Genomic DNA, 21985 nt, shown 5'->3' on the forward strand with positions numbered 1-21985 from the left:
CCCCCCCCCCCCCCCCCCCCCCCCCCCCCCCCCCACCCCCCCCAACCCTTGGAGTTCTTCGGTGGCTTGGATTTCGGGCTCGGAGATGCCGAAGGAGTTGCAGTAGTTGATGTGTAGCTTCATTTCGTGGAGGATGTGGGTGACGATTTCGTTGGACTGTGATGATTATTAGGATTTGGGGGGGTTTTGGGGGTTGTGTGGTGGGCGGACCCTTGAGATGTCGCCGATGCTTTTTGCTTTGTATGCTGCTAGGGCGTTTGCTCGAGAAAAGTGAACCTATGACGGACATCAGTTGTAGCCCTAGATGAACTATTTTCAGGTGAGAGTACCTACTAGATAGAGGTAATCTTGGATGATGTAGCCTTTGAACGACTCAAGGGGCAGTGTACCGTTGCCGAGGGCCATGACAAAGGGATGATAGACAAACTCCTTCCACACGTCGCGAACAGCCGGGTGCTCAAGCAGATACTCGACAAAATACCCTCTGTTTTATTACCTGTTAGCTAACAGGAGCGCACAATTTGATTTCGAGTGAGCTGGTGGTAAATACTAACGGAGAGAAAGGAAGCGTGTATGTGGAATGGAAGTGATCAAGCGGTCCATTTCCGCCTCCAATCAGGGGAGCCGTCTTGATGCCTGCTTCGATGTATCGACAAGCTCCGCGGACAGCTGTAGGAACGTCGGCGCCTTGAGCAATACGAGCAGAAATAGCAGCTACATCACAGTCAGCATCATCCCTAAAATGCCCGTTTGCACCAAGCTGTACTCACAAGCCAGCGAGCAGCCCGTTCCGTGAGTGCTCGTGCTCTCTTGATACGGACTCTCCACGCGGAATACGCTGCCTCCTGGCCCAATCAAAACGTCGACAATGATGTCTCGCTCTTCGTTGGTCTTTGCGACTGAAAAGTCTCGTCGAAACGGCATATGGCCGCCCTTGACGAGGACCCATTTCGGTCCTAGCTCCTGGATCTTGCGCCCCATGACTTCGACGTCGGCGACGGACTGTATCTCGCCGACTTCATGGCCATTCTGCGTCAAGAGGAGGGTTGCTTCTGGGATGTTGGGGGTGAGGAGGGTGGTGTGAGGGAGAAGATGCTGGGACAGTTGGGCGATGGCTTCGTGGGGGAGGAGCTGGGCTCCTGATGTTGAGACCATGACCTATGGATTCATCTTTGTCAGCTTCTTTTTGGACAAAGGATGCCTTGGAAGCCATACCGGGTCCACAACTAGAGCTGGGATTTTGTACTTGGTGACTAGTTTGGCAATGACCTCGATTGTGTCCGCAGATGCCAGCATTCCTGTTCGACGTCGTTAGTGAGTTGCTTGACAGGCCTTGGTTGTGAATGGGAACTCGCCCGTCTTGATGACGTCGGCGCCTACATCTTCGAGACAGGCTTCAATCTGCTTTCCAACAAAGTCTGATGGAATGACGTGGACTCCTGTTACGCCTTTTGTGTTTTGGATGGTTAGTGCCGTGGTTGATGCCATTGCGTAGCAGCCATGCGCGGCAAGGACTTTTTGGTCTGCCTCCAAGCCACTGCAGTAGGACACGTATTATTAGTAAAATACATTTACTCTTTGGAAATAGATGGATTGTATTTTCTTTATGACGGCATAGCTTTGTAGCTTAGAGGGGAGCTGTTATTGCGTAACCGTTGCAGCTCCATTTGGGGAGAGTGGCATGTGCAGATTCAAGTGAGTTGGGGCAGTACGTACGCTCCCCCGGAAGGGTCTGAGCCGGCAATAATCAAGACCTTGCCGTTGATCATTTCTTTATAAGATGACTGAAACGAATGAAACAGGCAACTGTCTTTGAAAAGAGCTCAAAGGTTGATCAATTCAAAAGGGCGCGGAATAAACTGCAGCTTTGTTTGGAGGTGGGGCAGAAAATATACGGCTATCAGATTTCAAGTGGTGGGGCTGAGCTGATTTGAAGCCAAGATGGCCGGTTTGCAGGTATTTTATTGTAGCTGCTTACATGTAGCCTGTATTAAACAGTGTCTATGATATAAGAAGAAGAGAGGATAGACAATAGTGTATTAATGAAAAGCTGAAGACATTGGGTGCAACGGAACGCCCCTCAGAAGTGAAGCTGTGTGGGTAGCAAAGGAGCAAGAGATGCGTGGTTTGTTGGATGCCAAGATTCTTCATAGGCAGTTGTGAATATATCGACCTACACAAAGCAAACATGGACAGTAGAAGAAGTGTTCAACTGGATGAACAATACAACACTCTGGCTGCCGGTACAAGTACTTCTATAGCGAGAATCAAGGCAAGGTCGGCGAAGGCAACTCTGCATGCTGTTTCTTGTCGCATTTGCTATCTAGACCAGGTATAGACTAGATGATTGATTCTATTAAAACTACAAGATCAAGTTTCGTTTTAGAGCAGCTACTAGATGCCTAAATAGTTGACGATGGAGTTGTTACTCTGCTGCATCTATCTTGTATCATGGAGATGCCATGCGCACTTACACCATTGCATTGTTCAGCGCGCTGCATCCAATCGTCTCACCTGCACATGTAAAATATCACTCTGATCATATGCAGGTGTATTTATTCCCCCTTCCATGCGGCTCTCTTCTTCTTTCTCCGGCATTGGTTCACCCAGCTGCTATCTTGCCGTGTCCCCACTGTCCACTGTGAGTGTGATATCGGAGGCAATTTTTTTTTGCCACTTTGCCGAACAGGCCGACTTTGCGCATCATCTCCGCCTTCGAATTCTTGGTACAGTAATGGATTCCAGCGGCGAGAATAGTGTCAGAAAGCACTAGAAGAGCCATGGCAAGGGCCTAAACAGATTAAATTCCCATCCATCAATTCATCCCGCTCCTTGACAAACCTCACAAATGCACGTGCCAAACTCTCACTAAACTTTTTGGTGGGATATTTCCAAGAGAACCAACCCCACGTTGCCTTGCAGGCCGTGATGGACTAGCCTGGCAGATCCTGCGGGGTTAAAAGAAAAAAAAAAAAAAAACTTTGGGAGGCTTCCGAAATCGCGAATCTCGTCTTCTTGCGCCAAAACTGGTCCCGAATCGAGACGTTTCTGCGCCGAAACATCGTCACGACCGGCTTCCATTGCTCTTCTGTAGCGCACCGCTGCGTTGCCGTTGTTTCTTCTGATTGTTTTCGGCCGCGGAATCCGCCGTCATCGTCGTCAAGATGTGTGGCGTCACTGGTTTGATGGTTCGTTCTATGATGGAATCTCGCTGCAACGCTGCATGGGTCTTTGCTAACGGCAACTCCTGAATCCAGCTCGGAGACCCGGAGGCCACTACGGCTGCCATCGAACTCCACGAGAGTCTCTTTTATCTCCAACACGCAAGTTGAATCTGGGGCTTGGAAACGCTGGTTGCTCGGACTAATGGGGAAAAATAGCGAGGTCAGGATGCTGCCGGCATCTCGGTTTGCAACGGGGGTCGAGTCTACCAGAGAAAGGGCCTCGGAATGGCGCAAAAGGTCTTTTCTGAGTTCGACGGACTTGCTCTCCTGGAGCAGCTGCCTGGTGCTTTCGGCATTGCCCACGTCCGATATCCCACCGCCGGCACTTCGTCTGCGTATGTGCTGTTCCGACGACTCGATGCTTCGAGCATATGCTAACACGGTAGAAACATAGATCTGAGGCTCAGCCCCTCTACGTAAACTCTCCGTTTGGTCTATCCATCAGCGTCAACGGAAACCTCATCAACCCCGACTACCTTCGCGAGTTCTTGGATGTCGAAGCTCGTCGACATGTCAACTCGGACTCGGACTCTGAGCTATTGTGCGTATCTACGTCTCCATGGCATCAATCGACTAGGGGATATTGTATGAAGCCGTTTACTGACTCTTTCACCACAGACTCAATGTTTTCGCACACGCGCTTAATGAGCTTGGCAAGGCTCGAGTAAACGTCGACGACATCTTCACTTCTCTGCGTGAAGTCTATGCCAAGTGCGCCGGAGCTTATGCTTGCACTGCTATGGTGACTGGCTTTGGTATCCTGGGTTTCAGGTAGGCTGATTGAACTTTCTTGATGCCCATGTTGGGAATTTGACCAACGTCCATTATAGAGACGCAAACGGCATTCGCCCTCTTTGCTTTGGCTCTCGACCTTCTCAAACCCTGCCAGGAGCCAAGGATTACTTCCTTGCATCGGAATCTGTTGCTCTCCGACAGCTTGGATTTACCGACGTCGTCGACATTAAGCCTGGCCAGGCTGTCTTTTGCCAGAAGAACGGCACTGTCCACTTCCGCCAAATCGTGGAGCCAAGGTCGTATACTCCCGACGTATTCGAGTACGTCTACCTGGCCCGACCTGACAGCTGCATCGACGGTATTTCTGTTCACCGCAGCCGGCAGAACATGGGCGTCAAGCTGGCCAACAAGATGAGGGAGATCTTGACCGCAAAGGAGATTGAAGAGATTGATGTTGGTATGTAGCCAGCTTCTTTGGGAAGTCGTAAGAACCATGCTAATCAGATGTCTCTTTAGTTATCCCGGTTCCAGAGGTAAAGCTTACAAACTCAAGCAACACTCGGAATCATCTGCTAACCAAATGCCCAGACTAGTAACACTGCCGCGGCTACTCTTGCAAGCTGCCTTGACCGACCCTACTCAAACGCCTTCGTAAAGAACCGTTATGGTGAGCTGACTGAATCTCGGCAATATGGGTGTTTTGAGCTGACCTCCATTTAGTCTTCCGCACATTCATCCTGCCTGGCCAAGAGGCGAGGAAGAAGGGTATCCGTCGAAAGCTGTCCCCTATCGAATCCGAGTTCAACGGAAAGGTTATTTGCATCGTTGATGACTCCATTGTCCGAGGAAACACATCGCGAGAGATTGTACGTGGACAGTTCATTGTTGTTATATACTCTGACTGACTTTGGCTTTAGGTTCAAATGGCTAGAGAAGCTGGAGCAACCCGTGTTTATGTCGTCTCATGCTCCCCCGAGATTATGAACCAGCACATCGTAAGTTGAGGTCTACACTCTGTTTGGAATAATGCTAATTTTGAATGTCATTCTAGTACGGCATTGATCTTGCTGACCCTGATGAGCTGGTGGCATACAACCGAACTACCGAAGAGGTGGCCGAGAACATCCAAGCCGACAAGGTCATCTTCCAGAGCCTGCAGGATCTCAAGGACGCCTGTACCGAAGCAGCTGATGACACAAACGACGTCAAGGAGTTTGAAGTGGGCGTCTTCTCTGGAAAGTACATCACCGAGGTGCCTGATGGCTACTTCGAGCACATTAGCCAACTGCGCGGCAAGAACAAGAAGAGAAAAACCCCCAACTGCTCGGAAGCAATGATCATTGCGAATGGCGGCGTTGTCAACGTGGCACCCGGCCAAAAGGCTGCGGATGATGCCAGAGATGGCGCCAAGAGCCCGTCATACCGGGAGGACATCAAGTGAGTGAAGGCCTGATGACTTCCAAGCTGAACTGTTTATTGACACTCCCACAGCATCTACAACATTGCCAGCTAATCGACGATTCACGGAACTGTATTGGCATATAGCCTATTTGGGCTTCGCCTCATTCATCGGTTGCGACATCTTTGTGAGAACAACTTTGCGTGGAAAACAAGACGAGAGAGAACAAGAGGCATCTTGGAGCTTGGATTAGGTTCACCAAAAAAAGAAAGCAGAGTCTACACCAGGGATCGAGGAAGCTGTCGGCCCTGCTGCCAGAGGTATACTTTATCGAAGGCATTGTCGAGACTGCTGCGACGTGAAACCCGCGGTTTGGAAGCGCTGTGGATATGCGTGAACTTTGTTATCTGCCCTTGGAAAACTAGAAAAGAACATAGTTACGGACAGTTCAGATGCTTTCTGGGGTGGTGAGTTGGGCTGAGAGATACACAAAAACATTAATGCAGGGCTAAACATATAGACGACAATCATCAAACAGCTTGGGCGAGGCCTCTGTCGCTAGCTTAGTATATCGGTTTGGTGCCATTAGATAGGGGGGCGGCGCAATGCTTTATTTGATAGACGATTTCATGTTCCGAATGAGAGTGATAAGTCATGATTGATACCTAGCAGAAAGAGAGAACGTGACGTGTTTTAAGTAGTCCCCGTAGAAAGCTCCGATATCAACTTGATTCGCGCTGCTAGTATCGACTCCAATGAACAGGTATACTCAATACACACATACATAGAGAAAGAAAGAAAGAAAGAAAGAAAGAAAGAAAGAAAGAAAGAAAGAAAGAAAGAAAGAAAGAAAGAAAGAAAGAAAAAAAAAAAAAAAAAAATTCGTTATTCATTAGAAACCTCTCCAGTAAGGATTCAGTGTCTCACTCTGTCGGGTTCCCATCCTTGTCTTTTCGGTATTGCGTCGTTCCTTTAAAGTGCCAATATGGACTTTTCGGTGGATTTTTCTGCAGTAGTTCTCCCAAGAAAGATTCGACTTTCTCGCAATCTGCTCGACGCTTTCGATTGGGATCAAGCATTGAGGTTTGGATGAAGCGTAGAAACTGTGGGAAGAAGGTATTTTTCATTCCTGGGCCTAGATCGTCAGTGAGCTCTGCGAACCACTTTAAAAAAACTAGTTAGCTGTCCGCTTTTCTCCGCTGCGTTATTATTCCACAATACCTTCTTAATTGAACTCTTCAGTTTTGGTTTTTCGGATGAAATCCAGGATGACCTCATGATATAGAAATTCTCTTCCTTGAGGCTTGTGCTGCTTTTGTCGGACAAAGCTCTGTTATCATCCTTTCGTTTCGTTTCGAATACTTCAACTCCATTACTGCCGCGAATCGCCCACGTAAGGAACTCAGCAAATAAGCAACCAGCTGCCCAAATTTCAACATCCCAGGGTCTAACGTCAGGTTTTGGTGCTTCATAAGGTTGGTAGGCCGTGAACGACCGCCTAGGCCAAGAGCTGTGCCTGGGAAACCTCATGGGACGTATATCAGAGACTTTAAGTATTCCTAATGGTGGGCCGTCTTTAATAAAGTGTAAGATGCTATGCGGCCTAAGGTCGATTTCAATTCTGTAGAAATGTTCGTCCTCGTTTGCGGTCAGTGTAGCAGACTGTTTGCGGATAGCCCGAATAGTTTTAATTATTCCGTGACATTGCGTGCAAATCCATCGACTGAATTCAGGCCACTGTACTCCTGCTGCAGTGGCAACATTACCTGGATCCTTAGCCCATAAATCGTTAAGGCTCCCTCCCTCTGGCCAAGCGAAAAGAAAACTATAATTATCTTGTATCTTATCTTGTTTCTTAAAAGCGGCGCATATTTCTATGATGTGACCTGTAGCGTGTTGATAAGCATCCAGATTCTGCTGAAAGCGTATTTTTCTTTGAATAAAAACATATGATGATATAGTTCTGAGACGAAAGTATTTATGACCCTGCAATCCTGGTTAGTGAAATTGGCTAAGTATACGTTCATGCCAACGATAGTAAACTCACCAAGCCATTATGCTCACGATGTATCTTAACCTTTTGATCTAATCCACATCCACTGTCGTAATCATATCTGGGGTATGCTTTAATGGGCAATATATCATTCTCATCAAATTCATATACTTTGCACCCCTTTCCAGTTGTATCAGCTTCGAAAGACGGCGCCAGGACAGACCATTGTCTATTGAGAAACAAATCTCGAGTAGCAGTAGCCCGAACATGATCTGGCTCTTCAGGAAGTTTCATATGGCGCATAGGTTTTAGTTCGGGAGCGCACAGAGTAAAGAACTCCGGACCAACAGATAACGGGAGATCGTTATCGCAGAATGGGTGATCTAGGAATGATTCTATAAGCCTAGTTTGATGGATAAGAGCCAGGATGGCGAATATCTTGCGACACGGCCGGGGTGCGGTAGATGGGTCTTCCGCTCGTCCGTAACATATTGACAATGCGAGTCTTTCGTTTGTGTCGGTGTCATTTTCGGGAAATGCGCTGGCTAATTCCTTTGCGACTGCCTGTTCGTTGCATATTTCCTGTAGTTTTTGGCGTGGTATAAACACCTTACCGTTGTGTGAGATGGACACATAAGCGTGGTTAAGGCTCAGGTATATCGCCTTCTCGTTAGCATCTAGATTTTCGAACGTAGAATCGACATTATGCGGAGCCTCATCGGTGTCCTGAGAATCCCGTGACGATTCAGCATATGTCTCTAGATAAGGATGAAACGAAGCCATTCCATGCAATTTTCTACTAGTTGTTCGATAGTGGTATCGCTTATTGTGACGGAATGATGAAAGAGAATAAGGATGAGGACATGTAAACGCAACTCGTAGGCTTGTGGATGGGGTATATAAAGCAAGGTTGCGCCGTGACCGTGAACAAGGCATGAACAAAGGATACATGTTCTGTGTAGCCTGATACCATAAATTTACATTCATTTTATCCTCCTTCAAATATTACTCTTTGTCCAGATACAAAGGATTGATCTTTCTTTGTCTTGTATATAGAGAAAAGAACAAAGATGCACATACGTTTGCCATGTCAAACAAAGTTCTCCGCGAGAAGTAGCACACTTGTCGGGTTCTTTGTTCTCGTTTCTACTGCCAATGAGATTGGTTTATACGCGAATCTTCTCTCAAGCTAGACAAGGTTAATCATCGGATTGCTGGATTTCGATACCATCCCCCTCAGGTGACTATTATCATTTTGCTACATTGTTTGAAAATTCATATGGCTGACAATATTATATTAAACTGAACCAATCAAACAATGATCATTACATTCTATTACAATTTCATAAAATTATGCTGTTGACTGACCCATAGAGACTCGTTTGGTGTGTGAGTCGTTGAATGGTCCTCGGCAGTGTTAATTCCACAACCATGAGAAGCAGATCATTGGGCTGTCAACACAGCACTTGTGATAACCCGGTCGTTCTGAAACAATGGATAGCGCTCGTGCTGTCCTACTGGTCACTGTTGCGCGCAATCATTTCGCGCCATGCGTCACATTCACCAGGGCGAATGCTGCCTTGCCACGACTCAGCCTCAGTTATACGAAGATTTTCACAAAGGAAGCCTTTCCGGTGACAAATAAGCGACGTCTTCAGTTCCCTTGCATTGATGGGTATGTTACCAAAGCAAACGTGGACATCCAATGGAAATGCCAATGGCGCAGATGCAGGTTTGAGAATGGGCCATTGTCAGCCTATAGCAACGATCTAGTTTTGTAACTGCTCGAACCAGCTATGGATGTTGGATTGTGGGCGGCTTCTGGCTTTGTTACGCTACGCCGTACACTGCGACTAGGCTCATATAGGTTTCATTAAAGCAGCGTGTTTTCTTTGTCCTCCCCCATCCTGTGGATATGGGTAGCAGCTGCTGCGTTTGCCGTCTCCTCAGGTATGAAACGAGTAATAGAATCAGCAACCAGCATCTCGTGAATTTATCAAGCACCATCTACTTGTCCGCAGGAATGCCAAACAACTTTATTGACGCCATCTAGGAGTAAATCATTCAAGAAGCAAACAAATAAACGAACAAACTGATCAGTTCCAAACATGCGTAGATGACCTTACAACCCAGTGCCTGCTTCCTGAGTGCGCCACTGGTTATTTAAAGTGCCAATATGGACTGTCTGCGGGCTTTTCTATGAGATTTCTTAAGAAAGCTTCCACTTCCTTGCATTCAGCTCGTTTATTTCTATCAGTGTGAAGCATTCGATTTTGAGTGAAATGTAGGAACTCCGGGAAGAAGGTTCCTTTCATGTCCGGACCTAAGTCGTTAATTAGCTCCGCGAACCACTTCAAGAGACGGTTAGCTATAAAGTTCCCACTGCTGCATTGCTTTTCTACTTACCGCTTTAACTGATCTCTTTAGTGTTGGCTTTTTAGATCCGAAAAGGGATGACTTCAAGATAAAAAAGGTATCCTCCCAAAGCTCTGGATCACTTCCCTTAATCCGCTGCCTTTTGAATGCTTCGACTCCATTACCACCACGAATCACCCATGTCATAAATTCGGCAAAGAGGCAACCAAATGCCCATATATCAATCTTCCTAGATCTGATCTCACTTGTGTCGTGCTCAGGTGATCTGTAAGGTTGGTAAGCCATACCCATAGATGGAGACTTCCTAGTCCGAGAGTCGTGTTTGTGAAACTTCATGAGGCCTAAGTCTGATATTTTAAGCGTTCCTAATGGTGGGCCGTCTTGAGAAAAGTATAAAATATTGTCTGGCTTAATGTCGTTGTGAATTCCGAAGAGCATCTCGTTGCCACTACGCAGCTCATGGATGGTCATAAGACCCTTGATGATGCCGTGACATTGTATGCAAATCCACCGTACAAACTGAGACCATTGTATCTTTGCAGATTCAATAATATCGGATGGGCTTTTTATCCATAACTCATCAAGGCTCCCCCCATTTGCCCAGGGGAAAAGAAAGCAGCGACTGTCTCCCATTTTGAAAGCGGCACAGATCTCTATGATGTGACGATCGGGATCAATCTTCAGCAAGGCCTGTAGCTCCAGCCGGAAGGCTTCATCTTTTGATTCGGGCTTTTCCTGGCTCATGGTTTTTAAAGCGAAGTATTCATGATTCTGCGATCTTGGTTAGTGAGATTACGGCTGAAGGTATGTTTATGTAAACAAGAATAAACTTACAAAGTTATGATGCTCGCGATGTATCTTAATCTTTTTAACAACTCCAAATCCACCATCGTGTTTCTCAGAGACTTCTTCGATGGGTAATATCTTATCCTGGTGGATTTCATACTCGTTACACCGTCGATTCCCAGTCGTATTACGCTCGAAATACGGTGCCAGGACGGACCATTGTTTCGAAAAGAACGTTTCGATCCAATGGCGGTCCCCGGACCCGCAAGGTATTTGCACACGCCTCATAGGCGACGACAGAGTATCGAAGGGGGGCGTACTAGACAACGGGAGATCTTCATCGGTGAGTGAGTGATCCTGGAATGTTTCTATAAGCCTAACTTGACCTATAAGAACAAGAATGGCAAAGATTCTGTAGTATGACGGTGAACTTTCACACGGGACGACAGTGCCGTTCTTGGTGACGGCCTGCCCAGTTAGGGTAGATTCATTCGGTATTGTGGGCTTTCTAGATTCGTTGAGGGCATCGATGGCGGTATGTGGTGGGGCTTTGGAAACGTCAGCTGGGAGAATACAATCTCGCCCCTGACATATTGCCGATGCGAGGTCTTTGTGAAAATTGGCATCTTTCTCTGGGAATGCTAGAGTTAAAGTTTCCACAACTGCTTGGTAATTACAAATTTCTTTTAGCTTCTGATGCGGTATAAAAAGCTTTTCATCGTATGGACTCATCACATAAGCCTCCATTAAGCAGCCGCATAGGCTGTTAGATATGTTGCCGCTCATGCTGGATGTCTTTCCGTTCGTGGATTGGATTTCAACAGAGGTAGATATAGTATTAGACGTGTTATGTATATAAAAATGGGAAATAGATGGAAAAACCTTGATGTAAGAATAGTAGCTTTATACAAGGTGGTGTATATTGTAGCGATATTGACATTATATAGGTAATTGGAAATATTGAGATGAGTTCAACCAACATCTGCTATTCTCCATGAATAAAATTAGCCACTGATTATGCCTTGTCGTTAGGAGCTTATTTAGTTGGTATATTTAGTATACATGGGCGTCTATCGGCATATGTGTTGGGACGATGTGGACACCTTGTTTTACACCTACAGGTGGTTACTATTATTTCTGAGAAGCGCGCGGCTGTAACAACCACTGGATTTGGCCCGGCATATTCTTCTTTCGTGCAATAGTTGTCTCTATCTGTCATTCTTAACCATCCATTAAGCTAAAGCAATTATTCTGTTTCAATGATTGAGGCTGCCTAGAATCAGGTTTGAAGCCTTTACTGAAGCTCCTCCACTGAGCTTTCACCTCTGCAAAGATGTGAATTCTCTGTCCTGTTCTCTCATCGATGGGCCACCTCAGACATTCGCATAACGCTGAGAAATCGAGTCATTTGAGTCTATTCTAGAGGCTTGACTTTTCATCCAACCAAGATGAGGGACGTTGTACAAACTAAGCGTCCATGCCCGTTCCTGAACATTTGCCAAGGTATTTTCCGAACCCCATGCAAAACATCGTATTCCGAGACCTGCATAAAGGGGGGGCACAGCCTTGCCGGTAGCCAGTCAAAAGGACGTTCGGCAGGCCCGTGCCGCTTCGTCATTGTTAGTATTCTAGGGCCGAAGACAGGTGTTTGAGTTTCAAAAAAGACTTTGCTGCACATAACACGACAGCTATGGATTAGAAAATGGCCGTTGTACTAGCTATAACAACAACAGCAACCGCAAAACTGGGTTAAAAAAACGAGGCGAATTGTCTTGCAGATTTATGTAAAATAGGCATTTTCATTGGCCTCTCTAGAAACAATAAAGTTTGCTACTTTATAACAGAAAATAAATAGTGGTCGGCAAGCAATAGGAAAACAAAAGGCTACATGATAGTATTGCCCATTGAATTCAGTTGGTGATACACTAGGTAGTTCTGTAGCTAGTAACTTAAAGAGCGTACATAATTCAAGTTGGCTGCGTCATACTGGAGTACTGAGATTTTATTCTGGGACATACTAGAATAGTAAGTACCCAGGTAGATAGAAAGATCCATGACAATCACGATAATGTCGGTATTAAGATTGTTCTTCGTGTGGCACAATGGACTGCATATACCGTTCTAATGTTTCCGATACCGGTGAGGGGCGCTGATCTCTCGCTCCCGTGATCTTCTCAGAGTATGGAGTCCATAATACCAAACTGCTAGATGCATGTATGAAGTTCCAACTGCATATACCTAGAGCGGGTGACTTCATCCCTTACACAACTACGGTCCATACCTAGGTAGTACCACTGTATGTTTCCGTTTTGGCAGCCAATAGATGAAAGAAATATGCCAAATAACAGGGAATTTGAAACCAATCGGCACAATGAGATACATAGTACGCACATCTTGGCCGGCGCTTAAGTTCTTCCTATCGTGCTCTTGTTGCCTCAACGGACCCGCATAGAATTCATTTGCAGTCGCAGTCACAGTCGCAGTTTTTCTTCTCCCTTGCAAACCGCTGGGAGTGGTTGCACAAGGCGACTAAAGGCGGCGGTTGTAGCCTCTCGATCTGAATGGATTATCATTTTCTAACTCAGCCGGCGACCTGCTGATGAAGGCGAGTCCAGGCTTTGCCACAAACACGGCCATGCAGGGAGCCTAGGGATCTTATGACGCCATTAGCAACCTTCGGCTGGTTGTACTACAGTATTACTCTCGCCTCTACTCCCGATTCTCGAGCGTCTCTCGTGATTCCCAGCCCCCGCCCCCCTCCGCGCCCCCCCTTTTCCTGTGGTATCACTGAAACTCGGCGACCCAATCATACCTCATTAGACAAGCTGCTTGTATACTGGTCATGGCCTCCGGGCCCATCAGCCCCAAGCATTTAACGTATGTACCCGGTGTAGCTTATGAAAAACCTTGTAGTAGTACAAAAGAAAATGCCTCACCGGTTGCTAGTTTTAGCTACTCATGTGATGACCAATAAAACACGCTGCCTTACGAGCTTTGTAGCTGCCCAGTCGCGTTGTACAGTATGATATAGTAGCAAAACAGGAAAATGGTCTACATTCCAACGGCGAAAGACAATTGGACAGGGTAGAGAGTAGAGGAGGACAACCATAAGACGTCGGGCTCTCCTTCTTTCCTCCCTCACCCCCTCCGCATATCTCTCTAATGCTATGCTCATCATTCTGCTGCCACAGGCTGCCAATACAATGGAATGCAGTACACCTACAACAAGGACGGAATGCAGTACACCTTCAACGGAGACGGAATCCACTACATCTTCAAGAGTGGAAAAACTGCTTCAAAAACCCCTACGGCTCCGTTGCCGCTTCATGACGCCTTCCCAAGATGACTGGAGAGAAAAAGAGTCCCAATGCCTATGTGAAATATTTTTCAGCATACCTTCAAAAATGTGGGCACTTGTTCGAAAACCTCTACAACGCTGCCGATACAGCACGACATCTTCCCGAAATGACTGGAAACAAAACGAACCGCAATACATATATGGAAACTTTTTAGAGGTGAAGCGACTACAAGATTTGTTGAAAAGCAAATGGAAAGGACAGTACACTCTTGCTGTAAGTTAAAGATCTATTATACAGGTTTGGCCCTATACGATCTCTCAATGAGATGGTTTCGCTAACGACGTAAAGGTGTCCTCTAACGTGTGTCGTATTTGTGCGCCGGGCCGGCTCAGTGAGGATGAAATTTATAGTTGCTACTCCCCTCCTCGATGTTATGATATAAAAACTGGGATGAGTGCTGAACGCGCAACAAAGAAAGAATCATTCTTTGCTTAATGTCATTTGCACCTTGGACCCTGTTTTCGGGGCCCCTAGTCTCATCACTCTTGAAGGTTTTGCTCTGGCAACATTTATGAATGATGGAATGATTATGTTTTCTAAAAGATTCAATGTTCAATTTGATCAGTGAATTAGCTATCATATGCATAGAGCTCCAAACCAATCTCATCATAGTGTAGTTGTTGACTTCCAGTATTACAGCTAGCTAACACGGAGGAGCCTGGTGAATCTATCAGTTGGTCCTAGATGGCTGCCACGTTGAGTCATCTCCTTGCTATCTTGAAGTTTTCGTCGCCGCAGTCATGATGTCGGATGGTAATGAAGTTTCATGTTTCGCCGGATCTCATCAATTTCCTCCTATTGTTGACTGTCTGGTTAGAATCAAATTGCACTCCCTGTCATAGAAGATCTCAAAGAAAGGTATATCATACAGTCGTTAATCGTCTTGCCAGCTTGAGTTCCCATTGATTCGCGATGCGCTATTGAAGTAATTAGACGTTCTGTGCTTTTTAGACTCGAAGAAAAAGGAAAAAGAAGGACTACCCCGACGATTTTGAAGTTTTCTTCACCAAGTAAATCTTTGAGAATTCCTGCCAGTCTCTCCTTTGAGCCATAATCCATGGCAACGAATTGTGTGTCCATATTTCCTTTTGATTAATAGATATCGTAGTAGTGAGGGGGGAGTTCAACTATGCCAATAGTCTCGCTAACTTCCTGGTGTTAATTTTGATTTCTGATTGAGGGGATTCCAGGCTCTGAGATTTATGCGAGACTCCGTATTTATATCTGACCAACAATACTTCATCTAACCCATTCGCGTGGTGGATACATATCAACTGAGGCTACATGGCATAACACTGCGATAATCGGTCTACTAATCAATTTAGTCATTAAAGATCACCGCGTCTTCCGGCCTCGGACTGTCTAAATTAAGGATTAGCCTTCGTATACCTATTGTAGTAACACCAACTGCGATAGTAACATATTATGCCCACAACGTGGCGGAACACAATGAAATAGGGGGCTGTTTAAGTTGGACAGAATTGCGTAATACATGTAGCTCAACCCTTATCTAGATGAACGTGTGACCATGGTTTACTGTTCCATTGGCTGGACTGTATCTAACCACCAGTGGGTGCGTATTAGCCTCGTACAACTTAGACCAAGTAGCACTGCAAGGACATATGAAACATGGCTTAGCCCGGCATAGCCGCCTTTTGTGCTAATGCAAATATCATAGCACTCTGAGGTGAATGCACTTAACTTGCACCCGCGCTTTCTTGGCCTTTACAGATTCGCATTTTCATACACATCGTTGGACACGGCAGCTGTGCCCATCCACTTAACACGAAATACTACTAAACATGTCTTGGATTGACCAGAAGGCTGAGCTTGACCAAGATGATAAAGCATTACTGACATTTTCAGTTACTGAGAATCAGTTGTTCCGAATTCGAAAGCATGAAGAGGATAATGATGACTGTCTTCGCATTGGTGAAGGACATTGCATCCAGCTATTGCAACCGAGAGATGAGATTGAATGGGACAGATGGATCGGATCTGAAGATGTACCAATTACATCTCCATACCTAGCAGATGAAGATGATGGCTCAAAAAAGCAAAGCACAGAGGTTTCTAGTGGTATAAATTTGGTCATGGGTGGCAAAACATCATCACTATCCAGGGTGCCCTTTTCGGAGAATACCTTCTCAAAACTGATGCGCAAATTGCAGATACACAAATCGATTATACGTGCAATCAACAGAAACACGAGTTGCACCTTTTCAAGAATGATGCCGGCCTTGGGAGGTGAAGGTTCGAGCCAAAGATCAATAGGTAATCCCCGTCCACCATCTAAGCCAACACATGTGCTAACACAAAGTAGTCTATACGTGTAGAACAGCCGAAACCTGGGAAAACGATATGGCCTTATCTGTGACATTTTTCCCGGATACGCTGACTACGAATGCTATCTGGTTTGGTTGCAACTTTGAGGAGCAATCAATTTATAACCATATATTGTCTGATTCTGAAATGATTACGGGCAAGTTGCGCAAATTCGATGGCAAAGTCTTTCATCCTATGATGTTACCTACCATATTTGCCGAATTTGAGAGAGAAAGGCAGGTTAACCTCGTGCGCAAAAGCAATTCTCAGTTTATGCAAAGAATGATGGACATTGAATCGCGGAACGATGCATTCTATGGATTACGACAGACCGATAGAGACATCCGGCAATCCATGGAGAAGGGATCTCCACCAGACTCGTCATCACCATCAGGAACAGGCTCGTTCTTCAATGGCATGAAAGGCAGATTGAAGAGTTTTCTATCGGGAAAAAACATATATACATCATGTAAGAGGACACCGGCCACATCCTTATGAAGTATTCATCTAAAACCTTCTGATATTATCAGCGACACTTAATTGTGCAGTGCGATTGGAGACATTGCGACCCGAGGACAAGAAAGATGATGAAACTTGCACCATGCTCTGGATTAAGATAAGCTATCTCAAGAATGGCATGGAAAGCTGGAAAACACAACTACGCAAGATGATAAATCACGTACAGGAACTAGAAGCTGCAGACTTTGGTATGAACCGCAACATTCCCACCGAGGTTTGGGATAAAAGGAGAGATGAATTGAAGGAATGTGGTCACAGAATCAGAGAAAGACTGCGCGACTTGGTTGACGAATATGACCATTTCATCAGAGAATGCGATCACGTTACGGCAGGAATGTCTCTTGCAAGCCAAATGGTTATTGTCTCCCCATACCACTACGGTGCCAAAGCTTACTTTCAACAGGATCTAAACCAGATTGGTCGAAAAGATGCAAGAATTAATGAAATCATATCACGAAGCAATCTGGCAGTGGCAGAGATGACTCAACGAGATGGAAGTCTCATGAAGTCCATTGCCACTCTCGGCATGATCTATCTTCCAGCAACATTTGTTTGCGTATGTCACCCGGAAGACTTTTTGGATCTGGCGTTGCTGACAGTCAACATACAGAGTTTCTTTTCCATGGGATTCTTTGAATGGCGAGGCAAGAGTAAGAGTACAACGACAGTCTCACCAGACCTCTGGATCTTTGGAGTTGCCGTAGCTGCCTTTTCTCTGTTGACGCTGGCAATGTTTTTATTCTGCACATCGAGCAGACGAACCAAATCGAAGGATAAACTCCATATCGTTTAAAGTTATGGATGAAATCTCGATTTGTGGTGTTGTTATTCATTTTCGAACATGTGCTGGTGGCATTCTTCTATCTTTTGCAAGAAAGCTCTAGCCGAGAATAGTACGATATCCAGAACGAGCGACCATGGCAATGAGAAATTCTGGTCCTTGTCAAGCTCGTCAAGGTATGGGGGTTGAGTTCTTTGGAGTGGCGATTTTAACACACAACCGCTCTTTTCAGAAGTGCTTACTGAACCAAATCGATGGTGTGGGTATTATATAGATGAGGATATGTGCGGATATTGAAATTTGGCAAACTTTTCATATGCGGATGTGCCTCCCTTTTTAATCTCGCGCCGTGCCGTCATTCAACAGGGTGAAGTATTGGAAAAATAGCAACCATGGCCAGTATTCTTGACTGTCACTCGATTACCGTATTCCCAAGTGAATGCTAAAGTCGCCATGATATCTTGACTAGCTTGAACATTAACCTGCAGCGTAGAGAGTCTTCCCAGCGAGTATATTTCTCCTTGAGGTGCGAAGATGCTGGGGAAACAATTCCTAGTGTCGCAAGACTCACACGTCGTAGAGATTTAGAGATGTTGTGGCGATGTCGAATCTTACTCAACCGTACAGGATCAAACACGTCGCCTCTCCACGGCCTTCTCAGGGGCCACCCGAGGCATACTGTATGGGTAGTATAGAGGCATAAAATGTAATTAAATTGAAAATTCTCATGTCGACTACTATTCACATTCTGGTGCTATGATGTGAGCTTGCCTCACTATTCTCGTCAATGTCGTATAGTACGAGAAGAAAGGGCCGATACCTCTGTGAGATGCTGGAGGAAAACTTCGCTAGCCTATCTGGTTGCTGTGAATCCCTCAGAGCCGCCCGTTGCAGGAGTATGTTTGGCAACGCTAATAGGTGGAAGCGCAGCCTGACCATCGGGATCAAGCAGCCTGACACGGTTGGACAACACGAAATGTATAGGGTTCCTGTGTGGCAAGGCCTAGCAGCGCCATGCTTCTCGTGTAAAGCACATTTGGCGTACGCAGCGAGTAGTTTTAGTAGCCGTGTTCAAGCCCACAGGAAGGGCCTTCTCCTTGGCCCTGACGATAGAAGGTTGTCGAGGGGCGCTGTCCGCTCTATCTGATCCTGATATACACCTATAAACAAGGACCCCCCGGCATAAATCTTCACTATTCACACTCCAAAGTATTTACCGGATCAATTTGTACTACCGGGTAGTGATACGATGGACTAGCTACGTCCCTACCTTGTGAGAAGAAGAAACTGGCTCATGGTATATCCTTTGGACGACCCACTTGTACCTTTACACATTTACTATACCTACAGGAACGCATATACTCAGTAATTACAAATGCCTGTTTTGATGTGCCTATATATGTAGTCCTCAGAGAATGTATGCGTGCCGCCCTTTAACATGGTCTGTTGCTTTCTTGCTGAGAAGACATCTTGAGAATTGGCCACAGTGTTTGGAAAGGATAGCACGCCGTAAACTGTGTGGGCCATGAGATGAGTCGCGAGATTGTAATCAGGCTGTTCGTGATAGGCTGCGGACTGACTGCGGACACGAGCCCGCACTAGTCCGAGGCCCTTGTCGATGAGCTGAACGAGGCTCTGTTTTGCGCCGATTTCACTAGAATCCAGTGTACCTCTCTAACTCTTTGGTATATATAGGTAGATGGCCATATTTGGTTCAATGGAACTGTTCCGTGAATACACGATCTTCTAAATCAAGTGCTCTGCTTCGAGATTTGACTAGATGCGTCACACACAAAGTCACGTGGGTTTACCTCCGTCTGAGATTTGTCCTCGAGCATGTACAAGGTACAGGCACCCTTTCGGAGAGTCTCAATTGGGCATGTCTCAGGGCTTGGAAATCCTAGGATTGGATGTATGTAAACGTAGATATCCAATTGCATGTCATAGAGAGAGCATAAAGAGCACATCACATACTCTGTAGACGGCCAAGGCCTTCAATCGCTATTTTTGCTACATGATAAGGCGGCCTTTATCGGCAATCCCCGGCCCAACAACGGCGTTGTTTGTCATTGGATCGACAGATCAAGCTTTCCAACAAACGCGACCCAGATCTGGCATCTGTCAACACCACGCTTCGGCAGCGGAGCAAATCGGATCTCAGGATGCACCACCGGGCGGCGATTAAGCAGCTTGGGCTCTCACGGAGCGCTGCCGGACGGGCGTCATGGCCTTCGCTGGCGTCGTCCAGGTGGCATCTCCGCACAGCTACAGCCCGCGATCCCCTCAAGGCCAGGAGCCAGCTGCTGAGCTGCGCACCGCGGCTATCGGTATCTCGGAGTTTCAGCAGCACGGCAACCCGGCGGAACCAATTCGACGATGAAACCGGAACCTACAGTGAGGCCGACCATGAACATGCCGTCATCTCGACTTTTGATCTCTTTTCCATTGGCATTGGGCCCTCATCATCCCACACCGTTGGACCCATGCGGGCAGGCAACATCTTTGTCTCAGACTTACATGCAGCTGGCCTGCTAGAAAAAGTCGACAGGATACGCGTTGCACTCTACGGCAGTCTGGCTCTCACTGGCGAGGGCCACATGACACCATCTGCTCTTCTGCTTGGTCTTGAGAGCGCCGATGTGGAGACAGTCGATACGGACTACGTGCCTAAGCGCTTTGAGCAGATCAAGACAGACAAGAAGCTCTTTCTGGGCCGCGAGCTCGAAGATGGCAAGGGCAAAGAAATTACCTTCGACTATGAGCGCGATTTCAAGTGGGAGTGGACGAGAAAGCTCCCCCAGCACAGCAACGGCATGCGTCTCATGGTGTTTGACAAGGAGGGCTACATGTTGGCGACCAATGACATGTTCAGCGTTGGCGGTGGATTTGTTGTCAACGGTGCTTTGTCAATCAACCGTCCGGACTCAGAAACACCATCATCAGCCGAAGATGCTGGCCTTGGGTTGTCCGAGGTCCATCAACAACAGACCGAAGGCAACAATGCACACCCACTTGACCTGGCGGAGAACATGTACTATAAGGAGATTAGGCGAGAAGATGCAGCAGGAGATCGACGGACTGGACAAGAGATCAAGCATCTCGAAGGAGAGTCGTCGGGTCTACTCACATCAGGCTCCGAGGGTGGCCAAGCACCATCTCCGGTCACCTCCTCAGCGGAAGACGCCGCGGCATCAGACGGTGCGCATGGTCATCAGCCTCGATACCCTTTCAGAGACGCAAAAAGCCTATTGGCGCTGTGTGATAAGCACAATTTAACGATTGCACAGCTGGTGTATGAAAACGAAAAGAGCCACGGTTACACAGATGAACAAATCCGCGACAAGGTTTTCCGCATCTGGGAGGTCATGGACAACAGCATCCTGGAAGGTGTCCAAGCACCACCGGATTCAACGCTGCCTGGCAGCCTGAAACTGCATAGACGAGCACCAGCATTGTATAGACGACTCACAAGAGGGCTGTATCCTTCCCACGCCACCCAGGGCACAGAAACGACCCAGGCTCAGCTTCCATTGGAAAACCAAGCATTGCCATCAGCTTCAGATGCAGCAGGGACTTCAACCCTGACTACGACCTCGGCACCAACTTCTTCAGGACGAAAGAGCATCGCTACTAGAAGAAGTATGCCTCTGCGAACACATGGCTCCTTTACTCATCCAGTACTACCATCGCCCCGACGACGTACCACATTCCCAGCAAGTAAGTATTATTCAGAATTGATAGCATCATTCTGAAGACAACAAGCTAATTCGAACTGTAGTGGACTACTTGACTGTATACGCCATGGCGGTCAACGAGACCAATGCAGCCGGCGGACGCATCGTTACCGCCCCAACCAACGGCGCGGCAGGCATTATACCCGCGGTGCTCAAGTACACCATCGAGTTCGTCAGCGATGACCCGGAGCGCGACATTCTATCCTTTCTGCTGACAGCTGCCGCCATTGGTATGCTGTATAAACGCGGTGCCACCATCTCCGCAGCAGAGGGCGGATGCATGGCCGAAGTGGGCGTCGCTTGTTCCATGGCAGCTGGAGCATTCGCAGCCTGTATGGGAGCGAGCCCTCAAACCATTGAACAGGCAGCTGAGATTGGTATTGAGCATAACCTGGGCTTGACATGCGATCCAATTGGCGGGTTGGTACAAGCACCTTGCATAGAGCGTAATGCTTTGGGTGCCATCAAAGCCATTTCGAGCGCCAATCTCGCCCTCAGCGGTGAGACTGGCACGCAAAAGGTCAGCCTTGATGATGCCATTCGGGCTATGCGCGTGACGGCTCAGGGCATGAGGAATGAGTTTAAGGAGACGAGCTTGAGCGGTTTGGCAACGAGCGTTCCGCTTCACATTCCCGTTAGTGTGCCTGACTGTTGAAACAACCTAGCAGCTTTATATAGACTTTATTACTATGCCTTCTATCCTGGTACAGAGGTTATTTTACAATAGACGAAACCGTGGACAGCAGATGATACT

General features: G+C 46.8%; 5 protein-coding genes across 5 annotated transcripts in view; 3 read left to right on the forward strand and 2 right to left on the reverse strand.

Annotated features, from left to right (window-relative positions):
* The window catches only part of Triagg1_10533 (uncharacterized protein), a gene marked incomplete at both ends in the record, with an annotated part of 2329 nt that extends 560 nt beyond the window's left edge, over positions 1-1769 (reverse strand). The window contains 8 exons of the mRNA XM_062894615.1: positions 47-156; positions 211-276; positions 334-484; positions 555-714; positions 771-1158; positions 1216-1269; positions 1381-1537; positions 1717-1769. Of these exons, the coding sequence (XP_062750484.1) occupies positions 47-156; positions 211-276; positions 334-484; positions 555-714; positions 771-1158; positions 1216-1269; positions 1381-1537; positions 1717-1769 (1139 nt within the window). The remainder of the gene's footprint in view (positions 1-46; positions 157-210; positions 277-333; positions 485-554; positions 715-770; positions 1159-1215; positions 1270-1380; positions 1538-1716) is intronic.
* A 1395-nt stretch (positions 1770-3164) lies between these two features.
* On the forward strand, positions 3165-5472 carry Triagg1_10534 (uncharacterized protein; the record flags this gene model as incomplete). The annotated part of the gene is made up of 11 exons (XM_062894616.1): positions 3165-3188; positions 3381-3559; positions 3619-3765; positions 3843-3995; positions 4055-4416; positions 4476-4492; positions 4548-4626; positions 4680-4825; positions 4877-4954; positions 5011-5396; positions 5451-5472. The coding sequence occupies 11 exons, from the start codon at positions 3165-3167 to the stop codon at positions 5470-5472; spliced, it is 1593 nt and encodes a 530-aa protein (XP_062750485.1).
* A 4190-nt stretch (positions 5473-9662) lies between these two features.
* Triagg1_10535 (uncharacterized protein) lies at positions 9663-11260 on the reverse strand (the record flags this gene model as incomplete). The annotated part of the gene is made up of 3 exons (XM_062894617.1): positions 9663-9674; positions 9758-10498; positions 10562-11260. The coding sequence occupies 3 exons, from the start codon at positions 11258-11260 to the stop codon at positions 9663-9665; spliced, it is 1452 nt and encodes a 483-aa protein (XP_062750486.1).
* A 4414-nt stretch (positions 11261-15674) lies between these two features.
* On the forward strand, positions 15675-17509 carry Triagg1_10536 (uncharacterized protein; the record flags this gene model as incomplete). The annotated part of the gene is made up of 3 exons (XM_062894618.1): positions 15675-15951; positions 16196-16666; positions 16746-17509. 3 exons carry the CDS (start codon positions 15675-15677, stop codon positions 17507-17509), a joined length of 1512 nt encoding a protein of 503 aa, XP_062750487.1.
* Positions 17510-19376: 1867 nt separating this feature from the next.
* Positions 19377-21886, forward strand: Triagg1_10537 (uncharacterized protein; the record flags this gene model as incomplete). Its single annotated transcript, XM_062894620.1, has 3 exons — positions 19377-19409; positions 19579-21214; positions 21276-21886. 3 exons carry the CDS (start codon positions 19377-19379, stop codon positions 21884-21886), a joined length of 2280 nt encoding a protein of 759 aa, XP_062750488.1.
* Between the last annotated feature and the right edge of the window lie 99 nt (positions 21887-21985).

The sequence above is a fragment of the Trichoderma aggressivum genome, assembly GCF_033847375.1.
Source record: "Trichoderma aggressivum f. europaeum strain CBS 100526 chromosome Unknown scaffold_076, whole genome shotgun sequence".
NCBI classification, from domain to species: Eukaryota; Fungi; Ascomycota; class Sordariomycetes; order Hypocreales; family Hypocreaceae; genus Trichoderma; species Trichoderma aggressivum.